General features: G+C 35.1%; 1 protein-coding gene across 1 annotated transcript in view; it reads left to right on the forward strand.

Annotated features, from left to right (window-relative positions):
* The window catches only part of LOC127698453 (cilium assembly protein DZIP1L-like), a 71,098-nt gene that overhangs the window by 6,488 nt on the left and 39,399 nt on the right, over positions 1-25,211 (forward strand). The window contains exons 7-12 of the mRNA XM_052201905.1: positions 1,105-1,188; positions 1,518-1,733; positions 2,847-2,954; positions 4,866-4,961; positions 5,376-5,450; positions 9,389-9,464. Coding sequence (XP_052057865.1) covers positions 1,105-1,188; positions 1,518-1,733; positions 2,847-2,954; positions 4,866-4,961; positions 5,376-5,450; positions 9,389-9,464 — 655 coding nt within the window. The remainder of the gene's footprint in view (positions 1-1,104; positions 1,189-1,517; positions 1,734-2,846; positions 2,955-4,865; positions 4,962-5,375; positions 5,451-9,388; positions 9,465-25,211) is intronic.

The raw sequence follows: 25,211 nt of genomic DNA on the forward strand, positions 1-25,211 counted from the left end.
TGTCACAGGACTTAGGTTCTAGTTTTCATCAATGCCAAAGTCTCATCAGACTCTGCACATGAGGCACCGTCTGATAGGATTGCCAATGTACACTCATTGGATTTGTATCCTGGTTTTTTAAGTTGAACAAAGTTTATTCAAATGCAATCAATAAAAAAAGGAAGATGAGGTATGATTGCCAATGAGACAACTCTCTGCAAGAGATCAAATGACACAGAAATTAACAACTATAGGTCACCGTATTGCAAGTATTGTTTTTTTCTACATATGATCAAATATGATTTTGTGAATTTTATTGTAAATAATTTCTTCATTTTTATTTAAAAAATATTTTTGTTAAAAAAATTACCGGTATGGTATTTATTATAAAGCAACAGAATAAGGTAGGAAAATGAGGTACTGATTTGTCTTGGTCCTGAAATGTCTCCTGTGTTACCAAAATGTCTATTAATTATGTCTATTAAATATGTCTCCTACGGTGCCAAACTGTCTATTAAACTAGGAGCCGAATCGCTTCCGAGCTGGTGACGAACTGTCTTGTAAAGTTACCTTATCTACAAAGCGACGATATTCGATCAGTAAGACTGGTTTCCGAGAACCTGTTAAAAAGTACCTGACAAAGAACCAGTTTTAAATTATCGATTGCAAGTAAACATGTCAAATTAATACTTGTTTTTATGTTCTTTTCTTGTTTTTTGTTTAAAATTACTTTGTTCATCAAAGTTGGATTAAATTTATTTTCTGCAGAATAATTTTACTTGTCCTGTCGGACAAGCTTGATATAGCTTTTACTTGTCCGACCTTTGTTTCCTCTGGTACCGGACAATCGGACAAGCGTTATTGTCGAGCCATGTCCAATATTGAATTATCACTTTTAAACACATTTTTTGGCAAAAGTTGATACAGTGATTAAAAGGCTTATAGTTTTTAATGCATTTAAATGAGTTATCTAGGCATAAATTATATGTATAGTTGTTTCGACTTATTTTAGATATATCATTAACAGCGTCTGGCAAAAATTTAGAAGGATAAGAGCAACATGGTTGCCTGGTAGAGTGTAGAAGAAAACTTAAGTGTCAGTTTTATTTATTGTATTCTTTTTAGAAATCAGAGGTCGTTAGGAAGTCTGAAACTACTTTAACGAGGAATATCATCTCTACAGACGACAACCGAACTGAGGATCATAAGGTATTTTTAAATTACAATATAAATATTGCTCTCCCTATATAAAGATATACAGAGTCATACTGCTGGAATAGGTAGTTTTGTTAATATGGCAGATATATCAATGGTGTGAAGTTTCAATGCCTTTATGTTGATGGGTCATAATTTTTTTAATTTTGAGTAGATGTCTCTAAATACTTTTCAGTCATTTGATTATTAATATGAATGATCCACGTGGTTAACATCTTTATCTGCTGAAAGTTTTTTTATCAACACAAGTCTAATAGTGCAATCAGTTTTGCAGATAAATATTATTGGATAAAATTTGAATGTTTTTATTTATCAAATTTCAGCAACAGTTAGAAAGAATGAAAGATCAGTTTATGACTGAAATACGGGAACTGAATGAAAGACTTCATGCTGCAGAACTTGCCAAAGATCAGTTTGACCACAGACAGAGTGGTCGATCATTTCTAGGGGACCTTAGGGACGACAATGAAATTGAAAAGGATAACTTAAGAGATCAAAGAGAACAACTTGCTGTGTTGAAAGAACAATTACAAGACAAGGTAATAAAATTTGTGTCACTTTGATAATTGTATCGTCTTACAGCTGGACTCTTTCAAACTGTCGCTAGTAATACATGGAGATATCTTCTGTCATCTGTGTCACATTTTATATTCACTCACAACTCCTTCAAAATGCCTTTACAGAATTCAACTCAACTTGCACAAATTCTTCTTCAGGACATGAAGTTTTGGACTGGAAGTTTTAATTTTTAATCTAAGTAGGGTTTTTAATGTAAAAACATGGACATGAAAATTTCTGCATATATCAGTTTGATAATCTGCAACTCCTTTAAAATGACTGTTCAGAATTCGACCAAACTTGCACAGATTATTAAGCAGATCATGAAGTTGTGCACCTCCTATTTTATTTTTCATTTGAGAGATTTTTTGGTTTTCCCTTATGACAACGTGTACTTACATGTTTCTGTTTTAATATTTGGAGATGATGGGTGAGACAATCTTCCCTAGAAAACTAATACTTTTTTTTTTGGTAAGTTTTGTATTTAGATCGATATCACAGAAATATATATCGATATACTATCCTCTTAAATATTAATGAAGATTATCAATGTTCAACAAATTTTTCATACATCTAAGCATAAACAAACAAACATGGGAGTAAAAATCATCTAAACAAAAAGATTGAGCACAGGTGCTTTGCATTCATCACCTGTCGCACGATTCCAAAGTCACATCCAACAGAAAGTGTCAAAGCAAAAACATTGTAAGACTATTGTTTATGTCAGATTGACATAGTGGACATGTTAGATCTATGACAAAGTTCAAAGGTTGCTAGTGCGTTTAGAAATTGAGATTTTCTAATGATCAAACAGTTCATGATGGTTACTGTAAAACTGGTTAAGTGATAATTCCAGTTGTTCTTCCTCGCCTTCTTGTTGGAGTAGTGTTTGAGTTAATAATATACCTCTATAATGTTTTTCACACACACCTTATCTATAAAATGGAGGTGTTTATTTTACATTATTTGAAAGGTGTTTGTTTTACTTATTAATTCACAATTTGGAAATTGACCGGTATTTAATTTTCCCACACTAACAGTAAATTGCTAAAATAATAATTTATAAGTTGTTTATTCTGTGTAATAATTATTAGATACAGGTTATGGAAGGAAAAGTGCATAAGAAATTTGGTAAAAAAGAAAGAAATTACCAGAAGACCATTCAAGAACTAAATCGACAGCATGCTGATGATCTTAGAAAGGTAATTATTTCCTTTAAAAGCTACAAATACTTTATATGTTTGAATTGTCCTTCGCCCTTTTTTCATATGCTACTTTCATTAAAATTTTCTTTACACATACAGAATTCAGGCTTGTATAGTCCACGTTTTTTTTCTCCAAAATTGAACCTAACGGACAGGGGTGCGGACTATAGAGTACCATAAGAAAGAAATAAGAGAAAAATTCGATTTCGTGAAGTTTGTTTACATTCCGTCATGTTTGTTATTGAAATTGTAGAGGGTGCTCTAGAGCTGTCATCTTCAATACTAATAATTTACCTAATCCAAATTAATATGCAATTTTAATTCAATAACTAATATAAACTGATAAATTTCAAATTTAAATGCTTCACAACAAAATTCTCTTTTCTTTTTACTGCCTTGCATAAAATAAGCTGGAATCTACTTGAATTTACTGACGGAACGGAAAAAGTGTACAATCAGCCGGAAACCAGATTATGCATTTCGATGTATAAACTACAAAACGTAATTGGTTATTCGTTCCTTTTTGGTGTTTCATACTGACGCATGTGTTTTGTTTTAGCTAAAGATCCTTCATACATTAATGTGATTGATATGTTTAACATTATTTTACTTAAAGATGGAACTGTTTTACTTTCAGAGTTGTATTCTAGTTATATCTATAAAGTAGGGATTTCCTGTACACTCTCACCGTATTTATTTTCATTTACACATGCTATTGGAACTTCTGGTTTGACAAACACAAGTTTTTCATTTTGCTGTTGTTGTGATTTTGACTTATTTTTACACTTGTGAAGTGTTCTAGAATCTTTTACAAGCATTTTCAACTTCTTATTGATGATGGAAAACGGGTTTTTCCATGAAAATACCGCAAACGATCATGCATGATTTGAAATTACCGGAGTTTCATAAGACGTTTTCCAACAGTTACAAAAAGTTTTTTTTATCTTAAACTCTCGTGGCGAGAAGGAGGGTTCAAACTATACATGGCCGATTGCAGTATATGTTTTATGCATACTCATATATACATAACATTGACATAAATAAACCACAATTTTTCCTAGTTAAATAGTAGGAATTTAAGGTTCTCCATTCTTACATTTTAATGACATGGGTGGAAAGCATAAGAAAGACCAACTTGTTCAAATAACTTTTGAAACATAAGGGATCAGCCTTTGACAATGAAACACAAAGAGTTTATTATACCCCTGCAAACAAAGTTTGGGGGTGTATAGGAATCACCATGTCCTTCCGTCTGTCTGTCCGTCCATCTCGCTTCATGTTGAGTGCATAACTTTTGTACCATACAACTTAGGTTAACCAAACTTGGTATGCAGCTGCATCATGGACTTGGGATGTGCCATATACCAAAGTTAGGTCACTCTGACCTTGACTTAGACCTTTGACCTCTATGATAGTAAAACCTTGTCCAATTCATGTCTAGCTCATAGTTTTTATACCATACGACTTAGGATAACCAAACTTAGTATGGAGTTGTATTATGGGCTGGGAATGTGTCACATACTTAAGTCGGGTCACTATGACCTTAACTTTGACCTCTGACCTCTTTGATAGTCAAACCTTATCCAATTTGTGTCTGACCCTTATCTTTTGTACCTTAAAACTTAAGATAACCAAACTTGGTATGCAGTTACATCATGGGCTTGGGATGTGTCAAAGTCAGGTCACTCTGACCTTTGAAAAAACCACTAAGTACTCTTACGATCTAAATTTTGTAATATAATATGGAGAACTTTCATTTAAACTGTTTGATTATCTATAATATGTTTAATAAAAATTAAATTAAATTGTATTTGCAATTTTGTGTTGTACTGTATTTGTATCTGAATCATTTATGTACTTACAAGAATATTTTGATTTGAGTTATTTTCTATCTGTTTTACATTTTAGTTAAATGATGCTCTTCAAAAAACTACCCATGCTCTTGCTGTCAGTAAAGCACCTCTCAACAAAAGACAACATGAAGAAAATGAAGCTTTACTTAGGGTAAGTTTGTAAATATACATGATGTGCTTTGTGTGCATGATCTGTGGAAAGTTTGTAATTGTTTTAACAAATAAAATAAAAATCATACTTATTTATTTAATTTAGTCATGTCATAAACATTTATCCTGTTGATAGCATAAAAACAGATTATGCATTTTCACAAATGAACTTTGTTGTTTTTGTTAATTTTTTTTAGGTCAGAACAAAGGTGTCTTCAAACAAGCACAAGCTCATTTTTAAGTTTTAAAGGTTAATGTTAATATAATAAAATGTTTATGGGAACTTTAGTATTGCTGTGTAACATCCTTTTAAGTTATTAATATAATTATATGTTATACACAAAGTTTCTAAAATTATAAAACTTTTAACAATTGAATCAATAAATTTAATTCAGAACACCTTGTATTATTTCAGAGTTCAAGGGAAATAGAAATCAAATTAAGACACAGTGCAGAAGCTGAAACTGTAGAGGAAATGATAGCAGCAGAGGTATTTAAATGGATTATAATAATATTTGAAGATTATTTCTTGTGTTGTATATCATCCTTGAACAAATGAAATATGATGTGCAAATTGGGATCTAACACCAAAAACATTCCTTCTAATATGGTTTTGAAAGAACTTGCATAAAAACAGAACATATGAATGGCTATACACAAATTTCAAGTTCCAGGACTGTACTCAGACTGACCTCAATTTTGTACCAGAATGATATTTTTCCAAACACTAACTTTTGGAAGATGACATCAAAGATTTATAGAATATCTGAGTATTGATGAAAGGGTACATGATTGATTTACAAAATAGCAAAATTAAAATCCATTTATAAATATTCAATAGCTGAATTAAAAAAAAAACAAAAACAATGCAGATACTTATAACAATAACTACCTTTAACACTGATATATAGATTCCATCACTGCATCAAGTGTGTTACGATATTTCTCCACTGGAGGCACTTAAATTTTAACATTTAAATTGCGAGGCTGGTCAAGCTTGTTAGATAATTAAAATTTAAAAGTGAAACGTCACAATAGAAAATTCAGAAGAAATCAAGAAAATTTAACGTCATAATTGAAATTTCGACCAATCATTTGCCGTGAACAAAGTTTTCTCTAGAGATGAGAAATATTTTGCTCACACCGATCGAGACATGTGAAAATAGTATGAAAATTAATAGGTAGAGTTTAATTAGAGACAAATGGTTTAGGAGTTTAATTAGAGACACATGGTTCAGGAGTTTATGTGGCATAGCCGCATAGTTAACAGGTTTATATGGTATACTTCATCATTCAGAGGTCATTTTAAAATTAAAAATGACAACCTATAACTCTATACACATAAGTCTTTAGATGCAAATAGAAAAAAAACAGACTGACAGAATGTTGACAGTTAGAAATTAAAGTCATTTGATATAGGAACATTAAGATAGAGGAATGTAATTTTCATTTGCTTTTATTGCAAACCAAATGCAACTTTTCCACAGATTTATCTCCTATTGGTCAATCTATTTAAACTTTGTCAGTTCTATTGTCCCATTGAATAAATACAATAGCTATTGTTCTCTGTGTAGTTTATTCACTGGGTCCTTTAAATTTCTTCTAAGAGAAATCCATCACTCTTTGATTAAATTACCCGAGTAAAAGATGAAAATACATCTTTTATACTCACAAAACTGCATGTGCTGAACAATAGCTATTTGTTTCACAATAATTGAAAGCTTCTTGGAAAAGGTTGGGTAAATATGTTGAATTATTTATAATAGACAGATTTCCTTACATCTTCTTAGAAGTGAAGGATGAAGTTTAAGACTGTCAAATAGAAAGGAGTTACTTGGACATCACTGATAAGCTTGTGGTTCATACAGCTAAAGTTCAGTTTATGGTCAAACATTGTCCAATATGTGTCACCAGGTGGTATATTTTACATATTTCAAAGGTACAATGCTCAGTTGGTTTCTTTATGCCTTTGCCATAGAGGCAGGGAATATATTCCATGTCTGTTATTCCATTGTTCTGTCGTTTTTGGAAAATGACGCTATCAGCGGCATGTTTCCAATACCATTGACCAGAACTTACGGAAGTCGATTATTGCCTCCGCCTACCGCACTCGGTTTCAAATTTACTAACTGGAATCTGCTTGTATTACCTACACACGAACAAAGTGTTGTAGTCGCAACGGAACCAGTTTACATACTTTATTTTATTTACCAAAAAGATATCTTGACCTGTCCATATGTTTTTTGTTATTAAATGGTATTTGGAGCTATCCCTTTGTTATATTTTTCATATTTATTCAAGCTTTCACTTTTATGCACATGTCTTACAATCGTAAACAATCGGTATGTATACATGATAAATAGATCCGTTTTGTTATGGTGTTGGACTTTTTACCCTCCAATGATCAGCAATCGCTAGACAAAATAGTTTTCCTAAATAATGTCAGCCTTTCATGCCATTTCAACTTTACAATCATTCAAAAAAGTGAAAATCGGAATCATTTTGATATCCATTGGATAGAAACTGGTCTTTATCCAGATTTACGAAGATTTTAAAAATCGGAAATTAGTAATACGGTTATACCCACGCGGTGCGTATGAATCTTTGTTTACAAAACAGGATTTCGGAACGTCTCTAGTTTTTAGATCGTAAGTCACGATAAACTCAAACTGAAAGTAAACAGTTGTTTGTAAGACGCAGGTTTACTCACCATTAACAAGCTGAAACGTTCAGTATGGCATATATTTTAGGTTAAAGACGGTCCCATTCATTTAAAAAGCATTTTGAAAGTAGCTGATGGGATTATTTCAGGTTTGGGGAACGAGTAAATTATCACAAAGTTCATTTCTTGACGACCTCATAATTTCATCATGTCGATGGTACTAATCGATTTTTACTGTTTACTGTCGCTTCTCATGTTTTGTATTTAAACGGTCGTTTATTCTTAAACCCGAACCAGGCATATGCATTCTGTAATTGTGCAAATCTTCGTTCTTTGGTCAATTGGCTTATGGATAGTTGTATCAATTTCAACTCTTACATTATTTTTTTTTTAAATATATTTGCATTACACATGCAATGGCAGTACCTTTCCAATTACTATTTATGTGTTGTGTCTAAATTAAAGTTGTAACACTTTATAGTGACTGGAAAGGGTAGAAAAATTCATTAGATGAGAAAATGCTGAAGATACTTCAAACGGCACCGAATCATTAGATATTGCATCTTATAAAAAGAAACTGAGATTTGGATAGTTCCACTTCAAGGTAAAAATGTTTATCTCTTGTGAAATGAAATAAAAAAAATATTGTAACACTGTAGTTAATTAATAAAGATACTATTACGTGTATTTCTGTATTGGCCTTATTATTGGTCCTCGGCCAGCAGTATTGGCCTTTCGCTTCGCCTCAGACCAATACACCCAAGACATGGACCAATACAGAAATACTTACGCAATGATATTATAGAATGACAGTATGGTTCAATAGCGGGAATCAGCCCCTCAACTACTTTTTACATAAATATTAACTTCTGGCTTCCAACGCTTTGTTCGTCTTGTCTGGAGATCTTGCTGTAGTTCCAGTTCAGCAAGCATTTTAGAGACGTATCCCGTCCATCCTCTTTTGACTTGTAATCTCTGGTGATAGATTTTGCCGCTTGACATTGTATCCTTTCAAGCTTGTTTTTTTTGTTACCGTGTAGGGGTCCCATACTATGGCTCCATATTAAATTATAAGATCCATTCCTAAAGATCTAGATCATTGTTCTAATCTGACACAAATTTCAATAACTGGAATGCTACCCTAGTTGAATATATGGTGACCCACGAGAACAGCATTTTCACTATTGAAATTGTGTTTAATACCATGATTGTTCAATGTCATTAACTTAAATGGAGACAGACATTTGACCTGAAAGACATGAAAGGTGGTGTGGGAGTGCAAAATCAAAAACTAACAAAAGAACAGCCAGTAGTCATTGGATATTGTAGATCATTCCGGTAATCTTGACCTATTTATTTATACAAAAAAAATGCCAGTAGTAATTGGATACTGTAGATCATTCAGGTAGTCTTGACCTATTCATTTGTACTGAAAAAACAGACACATATACGAATATCAATTATATGCTTACTAGACATGTTGCAATGTTAAACTTATTACGACATGTGAAAATCAAGGCTTGCATAAAAAATATATCAATATTAGAGACAGTGGCGTCATTTTTCCTCAGACCTTTCAGCTCTTTGATTCCATTCTGTTCTTTAGAACAGTTGTCTTGACTTTATGTCTATAGGTATTGACTGCTGTCATGTTGTTGTATTTGTCTTTGTAAATTCTTGGTATTTATTACTTTATAACATAAATAAGTTATTGTCAAAAATAACTTTGATATCAAATTCATACTTAAATTTTTATTGATATAAAGCAAGAAGTAATGGCAGCCTCAACTAAAGTGACACAGATGCATATGGAACCTAGTGATGATGAGGATGAAGAAACAGGTATGATTTTCTCTCTTAATTTGTGACCCCACTAATTGTACATTTCAACATATGAACGGCTATACACTCATTTCTTGTACTAAGACTAACCTCAATTTTGGGTCAGTTGATTCAATGACATTATTCAAACCAGTCACTTTTGGAAGGTGACATTAAATATTTTATATTGTGAAGCTAAAAAATTAATGGAAAAATTTTCATTTCGTCAGTCCCAAACACTTGAAAGCTATGTATTCAAAAAATTTTGATTATCACTTATAATGCTCTCAGATATGAAATAGGTTCCAATTACAGATTAAGTTATTGTCCAACAAGAGAATTTATTCAAAATACTAGTAAACTAAATAATCCATGGAAATTGCATTGAACAAAATATGTGAAATTAGAATCTTATATCGGTAGAACTGCATTTGATACAGCACAGTGGAATTACTTGACATATATCAGAACAATGTAGAAAGTCTTATAACAACAACACTGGAGGGACTGCTGCAGAAAATTTATTGATCGACATGTTTCGGTGCCTAGGGCACCGTCATCAGGATACAAATAATACATTGAACATACTTAAGTGTACAATCGGGTTGTCTTGTGACAACGTCATAGTATAGTAGTTGTTATGAAAGGGAAGTAATAGTGAAAGTATAAATAGAAAATGTATATAAATAGATTGTCAACATGAAAATGAAAGTAAATTAAAATTATTTGTATATCAACTCTGTGTTATTATTGTCTCAGCTAAAAATGTTATAAATAGAATGTACAAACACATGTCTGTCCCATAGTTCTTCCGGTAGCTCATCTAAACATATGGTTTCATCACTGCTGCTTGTTGTCAGGTCTATGTAGTCTTCCTGAGTAAGGTCCATGACATAACCGTAATCGTTTGTTATGTATTGCGGAGTGTTATTTAAAGAAGAGTCGGAATCCGACAGGTACAGGTCTTGTTCCAAATCACTTGTTGAGGGTTTTTTCGGTTTTGAGGTGGATGATTGGTGATACTCATACGGTGATTTAGCTGGTATTGTCCTGAATGTAGGTGTTTTCCCGTTCCATTCTTTTTTCTGTACGGCTTCAAATGGTGGTCTCCATTTTTCTATTGCTTTGGCCATTTCACGAGGATTTTGTTGGAAGCTATTATAATCTTCTCTGGCTTTATCTGGGTGTTTTGATTTAAGGTGTGTTACGGCATTTGATTTTCTAGTGAAGGTTGCAACACAATGTTTGCATTCAAACATTGTTGCGACTGGTTCGTGGCGTTCCTTATGGTGTCTTCGTAAAGTAGAAATACTGCAGAAAGTTTTCGGGCATTTTTTGCAATTAAATCGTCTTGTGAAAGTTCCTGTAGTTTCTTTTCTTTTGGTAATCTTCGTATTAGCCATATCGTCTGTTAAGGCCCCAGGGTTCGGTGCTTCCAAATTTATGTATAAGAGCTTCTTCCGTTCTTAGTCTGACGTTTATGTTTTGTTCTGTGGTTGTTATGCCTGTTATGGTGACGTCGTGTTTATTGTGACCATTTGAGGTGAAGTGTTTCGAGACTGGTTTTGTATTATTCTCAGTGTTGATGTCCTGTAGATGTCCCCTGAATCTTTCTTTTAGGCTATTTCCCGTTTGACCAATGTATTGTTTTTTGCATTGTTTGCATTCTATTAAATACATCACACTTTCTGTGTTGCATGTAATTTCGTGTTTAATATCTATTTGGTAACTGTTTACGGTACTTTTTGCACTTTCTGCGGTTTTCATTAATCTACAGAGATAGCAATTCTTTCCGCAAGGGTGGCTACCCTTACGGGTTTGTTTGCGTACAATTTCGGTTTTTACTAGTATTTGTTTGATTGATAAGGCTCGTCTATATGAAACAATGAGTTTTTGTTTCGCGAGGGTTTGAGTTTCAGGAGTTCTTTTGAGGATATCTTTCCTCTGGTTGATGGTTCCGTTAAGATTTTTTATTTTTGGATGGTAGTTGATTACTAATGGAATCATATCTGGCTTCACGGGTTGGTTAGTTTCCTTTGGTTTTAACAAATCATTTCGATTTAACGACTTTGCTTTTGAAATTGCAGAATCGACAACCTGTCGGGGATAACCCCGAGTCAGGAGATGTTCTTTCAGACGGTTTGTGTGAAATTCGAAATCATTGATTTCTGTACAAATTCGTCTTATTCTCAGTGCTTGACTGAATGGAATACTTTCTTTTTGGTGTTTCGGGTGGCATGAGTTGTAATGTAAGAAGAGGTGCGCATCTGTTGGTTTTGTGTATAGAGTTGTGTGGAGTTTTCCTTGGTTATTAACTACCGTTGTATCTAGGAAATCGACCTTTTCTGTACTTATGTGGCTTGTGAATTTTATACTAGGATGGAATTGGTTGAGGGCACTGATGAAGGAATCTAGATCCTTGCGTGTATGTGGCCATATGAAAAATATGTCGTCTATATATCTCCACCATACTAATGGTTTAAGTACTTGTGTTTTTAGGAATTCTCTCTCTAATTTGTCCATAAATATAATGGCGTATTCCGGAGCCATAATTGTTCCCATGCTTGTTCCCATAATTTGCATGTAGTATTTATTGCCGAATTTAAAACAATTTTTGGTTAAGATAAAGTGCATAAATCTAAGAAGTATCCAAGTTGCTGGTGAATTTTCTTGTCTGTTGTTCAGTATTTCTTTTGCTGCTAGTATTCCTTCTCTGTGTGGAATGGTTGTATACAGTGAGCTTACATCTGCCGTTACTAGAAGGCTGTTGGGTGGTATATCGCCTAGCGATTCGATTTTTTGTAGAAAATGTGTGGTATCTTTAATATACGACGGTATATCTTTGATGAAAGGTTTTAGATAATGGTCCACAACTTTTGACATATTTGCAGTAGGAGAGTTTATTTGTGAAATAATTGGTCTACCTGGATTTCCTGTTTTGTGAATTTTTGGGAGAAGGTAAAATAGTGGCGTTCGCCAGTGTTTTTGTAATAAGAATTCGTGTAGAGTTTGGGGTAGTTTGTGTTTTATATCGAGAATGAATTCTTTTATTTCTTTGGCGATTTTGGGGTTGAGATCTTTATTTACTTCCTCGTAAAAAGTAGTGTTAGAAAGTTGACGGTCTGCTTCTCGCATGTAATCTATGGTATCCATAATAACGATTGCTCCTCCTTTGTCTGCTGGTTTAAGTGTAATGGTCTGATCATTTTTTAATTCATTTAAGGCTCTAAATTGATTTCGGTTGAGGTTTTTTCTTATAAATCCTGTTTTCGGAATTTGTGAGATATCATCAGAAGTAAGGTTTAAAAATGTATCCAAATCTTTATTTCTTCCCGCTGGTGGTGTCCATCCTGTAGGTAATTTAAACGGGTTGGGAGTATATGTGCTTTCACTGGTATCGTTCTTTTTTTGAAAATGGTGTTTCAGGCGTATTCTTCTATTAAAAATTAGTGTATCTCTGAAAAGTTCTAACTCATTTAGTGGGCCTGGTGTTGGACAGAAACTTAATCCTTTTTGTAGCACTGAGTGTTGGGCATATGTTAATTGTTTTTTGCTCAAATTTATTACGGCACATGTATCCTTTTGTGGTTTATTCTTAATTTTCTTATAAATGTTGTGTTTAATGAATTTTCTGGTTCTCGGCATTTTCGGGGGTTGGGTGATTTATTGTTGCTTAGCTGGATTCGCGGGTCGTTTGCTAATTTCGTCTTCGACGGATAGCTTTGTTTTCTGTATTAAACTTGTTATGTGTTCCATTTCAGTGTCAGTTGTTTTGTCTTTTAATCTAATTTCCATAGTTGCAATTTGAGATGAAATTATTTCGCATCGGTTGTTCCAATATTTAATTAAAAGTTTCACTAATGTTCTGCCAAATTCTAGTTGTGCGTCTTCCCATTCGAAAAGGAATTCGGGAGTTGTATCGGGTACTTGGGGTTGTATATTTGATTTAAGTGTCTTGGGTACCATATCCCTTATTTCACATCGGGTTAAGTAAGCCTTATGCTGTTCACAACGGACCAATTTAACATTTAATTTACGGTAAGTTCTAAAAAGTGAAACATTCTTTTCTTGAATTCTGGTCGGGTTTATTCCTGTTTGAAAGGCTTCTTGTTCGATCCTTTTTCTTTTGTTTGCCTGGATGGTACTGGCACTTCTGGAAGGCTCCAATGGTGCCTCAACAAAATCTTCGTTATTTCCTTCGTTCAAAGACATAGCTGCGGGTGGCTGGGAAGGTCAGCGCTGCTGGCAACGGCGGTTCCAAAAGGAATGCAAGGGGTTCACGATAAAACAATAAACAATTACAAACGAAAGTGAACCAACGCCTGGTGAGTCTGTAGTGAGTTAGAGTCCCTGAAGTGGATACCTCGGGTATGCAGGGTCGTTATGATGAAACACAATAATGTAGAAAGTCTTATAACAACAACACTGGAGGGACTGCTGCAGAAAATTTATTGATCGACATGTTTCGGTGCCTAGGGCACCGTCATCAGGATACAAATAATACATTGAACATACTTAAGTGTACAATCGGGTTGTCTTGTGACAACGTCATAGTATAGTAGTTGTTATGAAAGGGAAGTAATAGTGAAAGTATAAATAGAAAATGTATATAAATAGATTGTCAACATGAAAATGAAAGTAAATTAAAATTATTTGTATATCAACTCTGTGTTATTATTGTCTCAGCTAAAAATGTTATAAATAGAATGTACAAACACATGTCTGTCCCATAGTTCTTCCGGTAGCTCATCTAAACATATGGTTTCATCACTGCTGCTTGTTGTCAGGTCTATGTAGTCTTCCTGAGTAAGGTCCATGACATAACCGTAATCGTTTGTTATGTATTGCGGAGTGTTATTTAAAGAAGAGTCGGAATCCGACAGGTACAGGTCTTGTTCCAAATCACTTGTTGAGGGTTTTTTCGGTTTTGAGGTGGATGATTGGTGATACTCATACGGTGATTTAGCTGGTATTGTCCTGAATGTAGGTGTTTTCCCGTTCCATTCTTTTTTCTGTACGGCTTCAAATGGTGGTCTCCATTTTTCTATTGCTTTGGCCATTTCACGAGGATTTTGTTGGAAGCTATTATAATCTTCTCTGGCTTTATCTGGGTGTTTTGATTTAAGGTGTGTTACGGCATTTGATTTTCTAGTGAAGGTTGCAACACAATGTTTGCATTCAAACATTGTTGCGACTGGTTCGTGGCGTTCCTTATGGTGTCTTCGTAAAGTAGAAATACTGCAGAAAGTTTTCGGGCATTTTTTGCAATTAAATCGTCTTGTGAAAGTTCCTGTAGTTTCTTTTCTTTTGGTAATCTTCGTATTAGCCATATCGTCTGTTAAGGCCCCAGGGTTCGGTGCTTCCAAATTTATGTATAAGAGCTTCTTCCGTTCTTAGTCTGACGTTTATGTTTTGTTCTGTGGTTGTTATGCCTGTTATGGTGACGTCGTGTTTATTGTGACCATTTGAGGTGAAGTGTTTCGAGACTGGTTTTGTATTATTCTCAGTGTTGATGTCCTGTAGATGTCCCCTGAATCTTTCTTTTAGGCTATTTCCCGTTTGACCAATGTATTGTTTTTTGCATTGTTTGCATTCTATTAAATACACCACACTTTCTGTGTTGCATGTAATTTCGTGTTTAATATCTATTTGGTAACTGTTTACGGTACTTTTTGCACTTTCTGCGGTTTTCATTAATCTACAGAGATAGCAATTCTTTCCGCAAGGGTGGCTACCCTTACGGGTTTGTTTGCGTACAATTTCGGTTTTTACTAGTATTTGTTTGATTGATAAGGCTCGTCTATATGAAACAATGAGTTTTTGTTTCGCGAGGGTTTGAGTTTCAGGAGTTCTTTTGAGGATATCTTTCCTCTGGTTGATGGTTCCGTTAAGATTTTTTATTTTTGGATGGTAGTTGATTACTAATGGAATCATATCTGGCTTCACGGGTTGGTCAGTTTCCTTTGGTTTTAACAAATCATTTCGATTTAACGACTTTGCTTTTGAAATTGCAGAATCGACAACCTGTCGGGGATAACCCCGAGTCAGGAGATGTTCTTTCAGACGGTTTGTGTGAAATTCGAAATCATTGATTTCTGTACAAATTCGTCTTATTCTCAGTGCTTGACTGAATGGAATACTTTCTTTTTGGTGTTTCGGGTGGCATGAGTTGTAATGTAAGAAGAGGTGCGCATCTGTTGGTTTTGTGTATAGAGTTGTGTGGAGTTTTCCTTGGTTATTAACTACCGTTGTATCTAGGAAATCGACCTTTTCTGTACTTATGTGGCTTGTGAATTTTATACTAGGATGGAATTGGTTGAGGGCACTGATTAAGGAATCTAGATCCTTGCGTGTATGTGGCCATATGAAAAATATGTCGTCTATATATCTCCACCATACTAATGGTTTAAGTACTTGTGTTTTTAGGAATTCTCTCTCTAATTTGTCCATAAATATAATGGCGTATTCCGGAGCCATAATTGTTCCCATGCTTGTTCCCATAATTTGCATGTAGTATTTATTGCCGAATTTAAAACAATTTTTGGTTAAGATAAAGTGCATAAATCTAAGAAGTATCCAAGTTGCTGGTGAATTTTCTTGTCTGTTGTTCAGTATTTCTTTTGCTGCTAGTATTCCTTCTCTGTGTGGAATGGTTGTATACAGTGAGCTTACATCTGCCGTTACTAGAAGGCTGTTGGGTGGTATATCGCCTAGCGATTCGATTTTTTGTAGAAAATGTGTGGTATCTTTAATATACGACGGTATATCTTTGATGAAAGGTTTTAGATAATGGTCCACAACTTTTGACATATTTGCAGTAGGAGAGTTTATTTGTGAAATAATTGGTCTACCTGGATTTCCTGTTTTGTGAATTTTTGGGAGAAGGTAAAATAGTGGCGTTCGCCAGTGTTTTTGTAATAAGAATTCGTGTAGAGTTTGGGGTAGTTTGTGTTTTATATCGAGAATGAATTCTTTTATTTCTTTGGCGATTTTGGGGTTGAGATCTTTATTTACTTCCTCGTAAAAAGTAGTGTTAGAAAGTTGACGGTCTGCTTCTCGCATGTAATCTATGGTATCCATAATAACGATTGCTCCTCCTTTGTCTGCTGGTTTAAGTGTAATGGTCTGATCATTTTTTAATTCATTTAAGGCTCTAAATTGATTTCGGTTGAGGTTTTTTCTTATAAATCCTGTTTTCGGAATTTGTGAGATATCATCAGAAGTAAGGTTTAAAAATGTATCCAAATCTTTATTTCTTCCCGCTGGTGGTGTCCATCCTGTAGGTAATTTAAACGGGTTGGGAGTATATGTGCTTTCACTGGTATCGTTCTTTTTTTGAAAATGGTGTTTCAGGCGTATTCTTCTATTAAAAATTAGTGTATCTCTGAAAAGTTCTAACTCATTTAGTGGGCCTGGTGTTGGACAGAAACTTAATCCTTTTTGTAGCACTGAGTGTTGGGCATATGTTAATTGTTTTTTGCTCAAATTTATTACGGCACATGTATCCTTTTGTGGTTTATTCTTAATTTTCTTATAAATGTTGTGTTTAATGAATTTTCTGGTTCTCGGCATTTTCGGGGGTTGGGTGATTTATTGTTGCTTAGCTGGATTCGCGGGTCGTTTGCTAATTTCGTCTTCGACGGATAGCTTTGTTTTCTGTATTAAACTTGTTATGTGTTCCATTTCAGTGTCAGTTGTTTTGTCTTTTAATCTAATTTCCATAGTTGCAATTTGAGATGAAATTATTTCGCATCGGTTGTTCCAATATTTAATTAAAAGTTTCACTAATGTTCTGCCAAATTCTAGTTGTGCGTCTTCCCATTCGAAAAGGAATTCGGGAGTTGTATCGGGTACTTGGGGTTGTATATTTGATTTAAGTGTCTTGGGTACCATATCCCTTATTTCACATCGGGTTAAGTAAGCCTTATGCTGTTCACAACGGACCAATTTAACATTTAATTTACGGTAAGTTCTAAAAAGTGAAACATTCTTTTCTTGAATTCTGGTCGGGTTTATTCCTGTTTGAAAGGCTTCTTGTTCGATCCTTTTTCTTTTGTTTGCCTGGATGGTACTGGCACTTCTGGAAGGCTCCAATGGTGCCTCAACAAAATCTTCGTTATTTCCTTCGTTCAAAGACATAGCTGCGGGTGGCTGGGAAGGTCAGCGCTGCTGGCAACGGCGGTTCCAAAAGGAATGCAAGGGGTTCACGATAAAACAATAAACAATTACAAACGAAAGTGAACCAACGCCTGGTGAGTCTGTAGTGAGTTAGAGTCCCTGAAGTGGATACCTCGGGTATGCAGGGTCGTTATGATGAAACACAATAATGTAGAAAGTCTTATAACAACAACACTGGAGGGACTGCTGCAGAAAATTTATTGATCGACATGTTTCGGTGCCTAGGGCACCGTCATCAGGATACAAATAATACATTGAACATACTTAAGTGTACAATCGGGTTGTCTTGTGACAACGTCATAGTATAGTAGTTGTTATGAAAGGGAAGTAATAGTGAAAGTATAAATAGAAAATGTATATAAATAGATTGTCAACATGAAAATGAAAGTAAATTAAAATTATTTGTATATCAACTCTGTGTTATTATTGTCTCAGCTAAAAATGTTATAAATAGAATGTACAAACACATGTCTGTCCCATAGTTCTTCCGGTAGCTCATCTAAACATATGGTTTCATCACTGCTGCTTGTTGTCAGGTCTATGTAGTCTTCCTGAGTAAGGTCCATGACATAACCGTAATCGTTTGTTATGTATTGCGGAGTGTTATTTAAAGAAGAGTCGGAATCCGACAGGTACAGGTCTTGTTCCAAATCACTTGTTGAGGGTTTTTTCGGTTTTGAGGTGGATGATTGGTGATACTCATACGGTGATTTAGCTGGTATTGTCCTGAATGTAGGTGTTTTCCCGTTCCATTCTTTTTTCTGTACGGCTTCAAATGGTGGTCTCCATTTTTCTATTGCTTTGGCCATTTCACGAGGATTTTGTTGGAAGCTATTATAATCTTCTCTGGCTTTATCTGGGTGTTTTGATTTAAGGTGTGTTACGGCATTTGATTTTCTAGTGAAGGTTGCAACACAATGTTTGCATTCAAACATTGTTGCGACTGGTTCGTGGCGTTCCTTATGGTGTCTTCGTAAAGTAGAAATACTGCAGAAAGTTTTCGGGCATTTTTTGCAATTAAATCGTCTTGTGAAAGTTCCTGTAGTTTCTTTTCTTTTGGTAATCTTCGTATTAGCCATATCGTCTGTTAAGGCCCCAGGGTTCGGTGCTTCCAAATTTATGTATAAGAGCTTCTTCCGTTCTTAGTCTGACGTTTATGTTTTGTTCTGTGGTTGTTATGCCTGTTATGGTGACGTCGTGTTTATTGTGACCATTTGAGGTGAAGTGTTTCGAGACTGGTTTTGTATTATTCTCAGTGTTGATGTCCTGTAGATGTCCCCTGAATCTTTCTTTTAGGCTATTTCCCGTTTGACCAATGTATTGTTTTTTGCATTGTTTGCATTCTATTAAATACACCACACTTTCTGTGTTGCATGTAATTTCGTGTTTAATATCTATTTGGTAACTGTTTACGGTACTTTTTGCACTTTCTGCGGTTTTCATTAATCTACAGAGATAGCAATTCTTTCCGCAAGGGTGGCTACCCTTACGGGTTTGTTTGCGTACAATTTCGGTTTTTACTAGTATTTGTTTGATTGATAAGGCTCGTCTATATGAAACAATGAGTTTTTGTTTCGCGAGGGTTTGAGTTTCAGGAGTTCTTTTGAGGATATCTTTCCTCTGGTTGATGGTTCCGTTAAGATTTTTTATTTTTGGATGGTAGTTGATTACTAATGGAATCATATCTGGCTTCACGGGTTGGTCAGTTTCCTTTGGTTTTAACAAATCATTTCGATTTAACGACTTTGCTTTTGAAATTGCAGAATCGACAACCTGTCGGGGATAACCCCGAGTCAGGAGATGTTCTTTCAGACGGTTTGTGTGAAATTCGAAATCATTGATTTCTGTACAAATTCGTCTTATTCTCAGTGCTTGACTGAATGGAATACTTTCTTTTTGGTGTTTCGGGTGGCATGAGTTGTAATGTAAGAAGAGGTGCGCATCTGTTGGTTTTGTGTATAGAGTTGTGTGGAGTTTTCCTTGGTTATTAACTACCGTTGTATCTAGGAAATCGACCTTTTCTGTACTTATGTGGCTTGTGAATTTTATACTAGGATGGAATTGGTTGAGGGCACTGATGAAGGAATCTAGATCCTTGCGTGTATGTGGCCATATGAAAAATATGTCGTCTATATATCTCCACCATACTAATGGTTTAAGTACTTGTGTTTTTAGGAATTCTCTCTCTAATTTGTCCATAAATATAATGGCGTATTCCGGAGCCATAATTGTTCCCATGCTTGTTCCCATAATTTGCATGTAGTATTTATTGCCGAATTTAAAACAATTTTTGGTTAAGATAAAGTGCATAAATCTAAGAAGTATCCAAGTTGCTGGTGAATTTTCTTGTCTGTTGTTCAGTATTTCTTTTGCTGCTAGTATTCCTTCTCTGTGTGGAATGGTTGTATACAGTGAGCTTACATCTGCCGTTACTAGAAGGCTGTTGGGTGGTATATCGCCTAGCGATTCGATTTTTTGTAGAAAATGTGTGGTATCTTTAATATACGACGGTATATCTTTGATGAAAGGTTTTAGATAATGGTCCACAACTTTTGACATATTTGCAGTAGGAGAGTTTATTTGTGAAATAATTGGTCTACCTGGATTTCCTGTTTTGTGAATTTTTGGGAGAAGGTAAAATAGTGGCGTTCGCCAGTGTTTTTGTAATAAGAATTCGTGTAGAGTTTGGGGTAGTTTGTGTTTTATATCGAGAATGAATTCTTTTATTTCTTTGGCGATTTTGGGGTTGAGATCTTTATTTACTTCCTCGTAAAAAGTAGTGTTAGAAAGTTGACGGTCTGCTTCTCGCATGTAATCTATGGTATCCATAATAACGATTGCTCCTCCTTTGTCTGCTGGTTTAAGTGTAATGGTCTGATCATTTTTTAATTCATTTAAGGCTCTAAATTGATTTCGGTTGAGGTTTTTTCTTATAAATCCTGTTTTCGGAATTTGTGAGATATCATCAGAAGTAAGGTTTAAAAATGTATCCAAATCTTTATTTCTTCCCGCTGGTGGTGTCCATCCTGTAGGTAATTTAAACGGGTTGGGAGTATATGTGCTTTCACTGGTATCGTTCTTTTTTTGAAAATGGTGTTTCAGGCGTATTCTTCTATTAAAAATTAGTGTATCTCTGAAAAGTTCTAACTCATTTAGTGGGCCTGGTGTTGGACAGAAACTTAATCCTTTTTGTAGCACTGAGTGTTGGGCATATGTTAATTGTTTTTTGCTCAAATTTATTACGGCACATGTATCCTTTTGTGGTTTATTCTTAATTTTCTTATAAATGTTGTGTTTAATGAATTTTCTGGTTCTCGGCATTTTCGGGGGTTGGGTGATTTATTGTTGCTTAGCTGGATTCGCGGGTCGTTTGCTAATTTCGTCTTCGACGGATAGCTTTGTTTTCTGTATTAAACTTGTTATGTGTTCCATTTCAGTGTCAGTTGTTTTGTCTTTTAATCTAATTTCCATAGTTGCAATTTGAGATGAAATTATTTCGCATCGGTTGTTCCAATATTTAATTAAAAGTTTCACTAATGTTCTGCCAAATTCTAGTTGTGCGTCTTCCCATTCGAAAAGGAATTCGGGAGTTGTATCGGGTACTTGGGGTTGTATATTTGATTTAAGTGTCTTGGGTACCATATCCCTTATTTCACATCGGGTTAAGTAAGCCTTATGCTGTTCACAACGGACCAATTTAACATTTAATTTACGGTAAGTTCTAAAAAGTGAAACATTCTTTTCTTGAATTCTGGTCGGGTTTATTCCTGTTTGAAAGGCTTCTTGTTCGATCCTTTTTCTTTTGTTTGCCTGGATGGTACTGGCACTTCTGGAAGGCTCCAATGGTGCCTCAACAAAATCTTCGTTATTTCCTTCGTTCAAAGACATAGCTGCGGGTGGCTGGGAAGGTCAGCCCTGCTGGCAACGGCGGTTCCAAAAGGAATGCAAGGGGTTCACGATAAAACAATAAACAATTACAAACGAAAGTGAACCAACGCCTGGTGAGTCTGTAGTGAGTTAGAGTCCCTGAAGTGGATACCTCGGGTATGCAGGGTCGTTATGATGAAACACAATAATGTAGAAAGTCTTATAACAACAACACTGGAGGGACTGCTGCAGAAAATTTATTGATCGACATGTTTCGGTGCCTAGGGCACCGTCATCAGGATACAAATAATACATTGAACATACTTAAGTGTACAATCGGGTTGTCTTGTGACAACATCATAGTATAGTAGTTGTTATGAAAGGGAAGTAATAGTGAAAGTATAAATAGAAAATGTATATAAATAGATTGTCAACATGAAAATGAAAGTAAATTAAAATTATTTGTATATCAACTCTGTGTTATTATTGTCTCAGCTAAAAATGTTATAAATAGAATGTACAAACACATGTCTGTCCCATAGTTCTTCCGGTAGCTCATCTAAACATATGGTTTCATCACTGCTGCTTGTTGTCAGGTCTATGTAGTCTTCCTGAGTAAGGTCCATGACATAACCGTAATCGTTTGTTATGTATTGCGGAGTGTTATTTAAAGAAGAGTCGGAATCCGACAGGTACAGGTCTTGTTCCAAATCACTTGTTGAGGGTTTTTTCGGTTTTGAGGTGGATGATTGGTGATACTCATACGGTGATTTAGCTGGTATTGTCCTGAATGTAGGTGTTTTCCCGTTCCATTCTTTTTTCTGTACGGCTTCAAATGGTGGTCTCCATTTTTCTATTGCTTTGGCCATTTCACGAGGATTTTGTTGGAAGCTATTATAATCTTCTCTGGCTTTATCTGGGTGTTTTGATTTAAGGTGTGTTACGGCATTTGATTTTCTAGTGAAGGTTGCAACACAATGTTTGCATTCAAACATTGTTGCGACTGGTTCGTGGCGTTCCTTATGGTGTCTTCGTAAAGTAGAAATACTGCAGAAAGTTTTCGGGCATTTTTTGCAATTAAATCGTCTTGTGAAAGTTCCTGTAGTTTCTTTTCTTTTGGTAATCTTCGTATTAGCCATATCGTCTGTTAAGGCCCCAGGGTTCGGTGCTTCCAAATTTATGTATAAGAGCTTCTTCCGTTCTTAGTCTGACGTTTATGTTTTGTTCTGTGGTTGTTATGCCTGTTATGGTGACGTCGTGTTTATTGTGACCATTTGAGGTGAAGTGTTTCGAGACTGGTTTTGTATTATTCTCAGTGTTGATGTCCTGTAGATGTCCCCTGAATCTTTCTTTTAGGCTATTTCCCGTTTGACCAATGTATTGTTTTTTGCATTGTTTGCATTCTATTAAATACACCACACTTTCTGTGTTGCATGTAATTTCGTGTTTAATATCTATTTGGTAACTGTTTACGGTACTTTTTGCACTTTCTGCGGTTTTCATTAATCTACAGAGATAGCAATTCTTTCCGCAAGGGTGGCTACCCTTACGGGTTTGTTTGCGTACAATTTCGGTTTTTACTAGTATTTGTTTGATTGATAAGGCTCGTCTATATGAAACAATGAGTTTTTGTTTCGCGAGGGTTTGAGTTTCAGGAGTTCTTTTGAGGATATCTTTCCTCTGGTTGATGGTTCCGTTAAGATTTTTTATTTTTGGATGGTAGTTGATTACTAATGGAATCATATCTGGCTTCACGGGTTGGTCAGTTTCCTTTGGTTTTAACAAATCATTTCGATTTAACGACTTTGCTTTTGAAATTGCAGAATCGACAACCTGTCGGGGATAACCCCGAGTCAGGAGATGTTCTTTCAGACGGTTTGTGTGAAATTCGAAATCATTGATTTCTGTACAAATTCGTCTTATTCTCAGTGCTTGACTGAATGGAATACTTTCTTTTTGGTGTTTCGGGTGGCATGAGTTGTAATGTAAGAAGAGGTGCGCATCTGTTGGTTTTGTGTATAGAGTTGTGTGGAGTTTTCCTTGGTTATTAACTACCGTTGTATCTAGGAAATCGACCTTTTCTGTACTTATGTGGCTTGTGAATTTTATACTAGGATGGAATTGGTTGAGGGCACTGATGAAGGAATCTAGATCCTTGCGTGTATGTGGCCATATGAAAAATATGTCGTCTATATATCTCCACCATACTAATGGTTTAAGTACTTGTGTTTTTAGGAATTCTCTCTCTAATTTGTCCATAAATATAATGGCGTATTCCGGAGCCATAATTGTTCCCATGCTTGTTCCCATAATTTGCATGTAGTATTTATTGCCGAATTTAAAACAATTTTTGGTTAAGATAAAGTGCATAAATCTAAGAAGTATCCAAGTTGCTGGTGAATTTTCTTGTCTGTTGTTCAGTATTTCTTTTGCTGCTAGTATTCCTTCTCTGTGTGGAATGGTTGTATACAGTGAGCTTACATCTGCCGTTACTAGAAGGCTGTTGGGTGGTATATCGCCTAGCGATTCGATTTTTTGTAGAAAATGTGTGGTATCTTTAATATACGACGGTATATCTTTGATGAAAGGTTTTAGATAATGGTCCACAACTTTTGACATATTTGCAGTAGGAGAGTTTATTTGTGAAATAATTGGTCTACCTGGATTTCCTGTTTTGTGAATTTTTGGGAGAAGGTAAAATAGTGGCGTTCGCCAGTGTTTTTGTAATAAGAATTCGTGTAGAGTTTGGGGTAGTTTGTGTTTTATATCGAGAATGAATTCTTTTATTTCTTTGGCGATTTTGGGGTTGAGATCTTTATTTACTTCCTCGTAAAAAGTAGTGTTAGAAAGTTGACGGTCTGCTTCTCGCATGTAATCTATGGTATCCATAATAACGATTGCTCCTCCTTTGTCTGCTGGTTTAAGTGTAATGGTCTGATCATTTTTTAATTCATTTAAGGCTCTAAATTGATTTCGGTTGAGGTTTTTTCTTATAAATCCTGTTTTCGGAATTTGTGAGATATCATCAGAAGTAAGGTTTAAAAATGTATCCAAATCTTTATTTCTTCCCGCTGGTGGTGTCCATCCTGTAGGTAATTTAAACGGGTTGGGAGTATATGTGCTTTCACTGGTATCGTTCTTTTTTTGAAAATGGTGTTTCAGGCGTATTCTTCTATTAAAAATTAGTGTATCTCTGAAAAGTTCTAACTCATTTAGTGGGCCTGGTGTTGGACAGAAACTTAATCCTTTTTGTAGCACTGAGTGTTGGGCATATGTTAATTGTTTTTTGCTCAAATTTATTACGGCACATGTATCCTTTTGTGGTTTATTCTTAATTTTCTTATAAATGTTGTGTTTAATGAATTTTCTGGTTCTCGGCATTTTCGGGGGTTGGGTGATTTATTGTTGCTTAGCTGGATTCGCGGGTCGTTTGCTAATTTCGTCTTCGACGGATAGCTTTGTTTTCTGTATTAAACTTGTTATGTGTTCCATTTCAGTGTCAGTTGTTTTGTCTTTTAATCTAATTTCCATAGTTGCAATTTGAGATGAAATTATTTCGCATCGGTTGTTCCAATATTTAATTAAAAGTTTCACTAATGTTCTGCCAAATTCTAGTTGTGCGTCTTCCCATTCGAAAAGGAATTCGGGAGTTGTATCGGGTACTTGGGGTTGTATATTTGATTTAAGTGTCTTGGGTACCATATCCCTTATTTCACATCGGGT

The sequence above is a fragment of the Mytilus californianus genome, unplaced genomic scaffold, assembly GCF_021869535.1.
Source record: "Mytilus californianus isolate M0D057914Y unplaced genomic scaffold, xbMytCali1.0.p SCAF_4, whole genome shotgun sequence".
Lineage (NCBI taxonomy): Eukaryota > Metazoa > Mollusca > Bivalvia > Mytilida > Mytilidae > Mytilus > Mytilus californianus.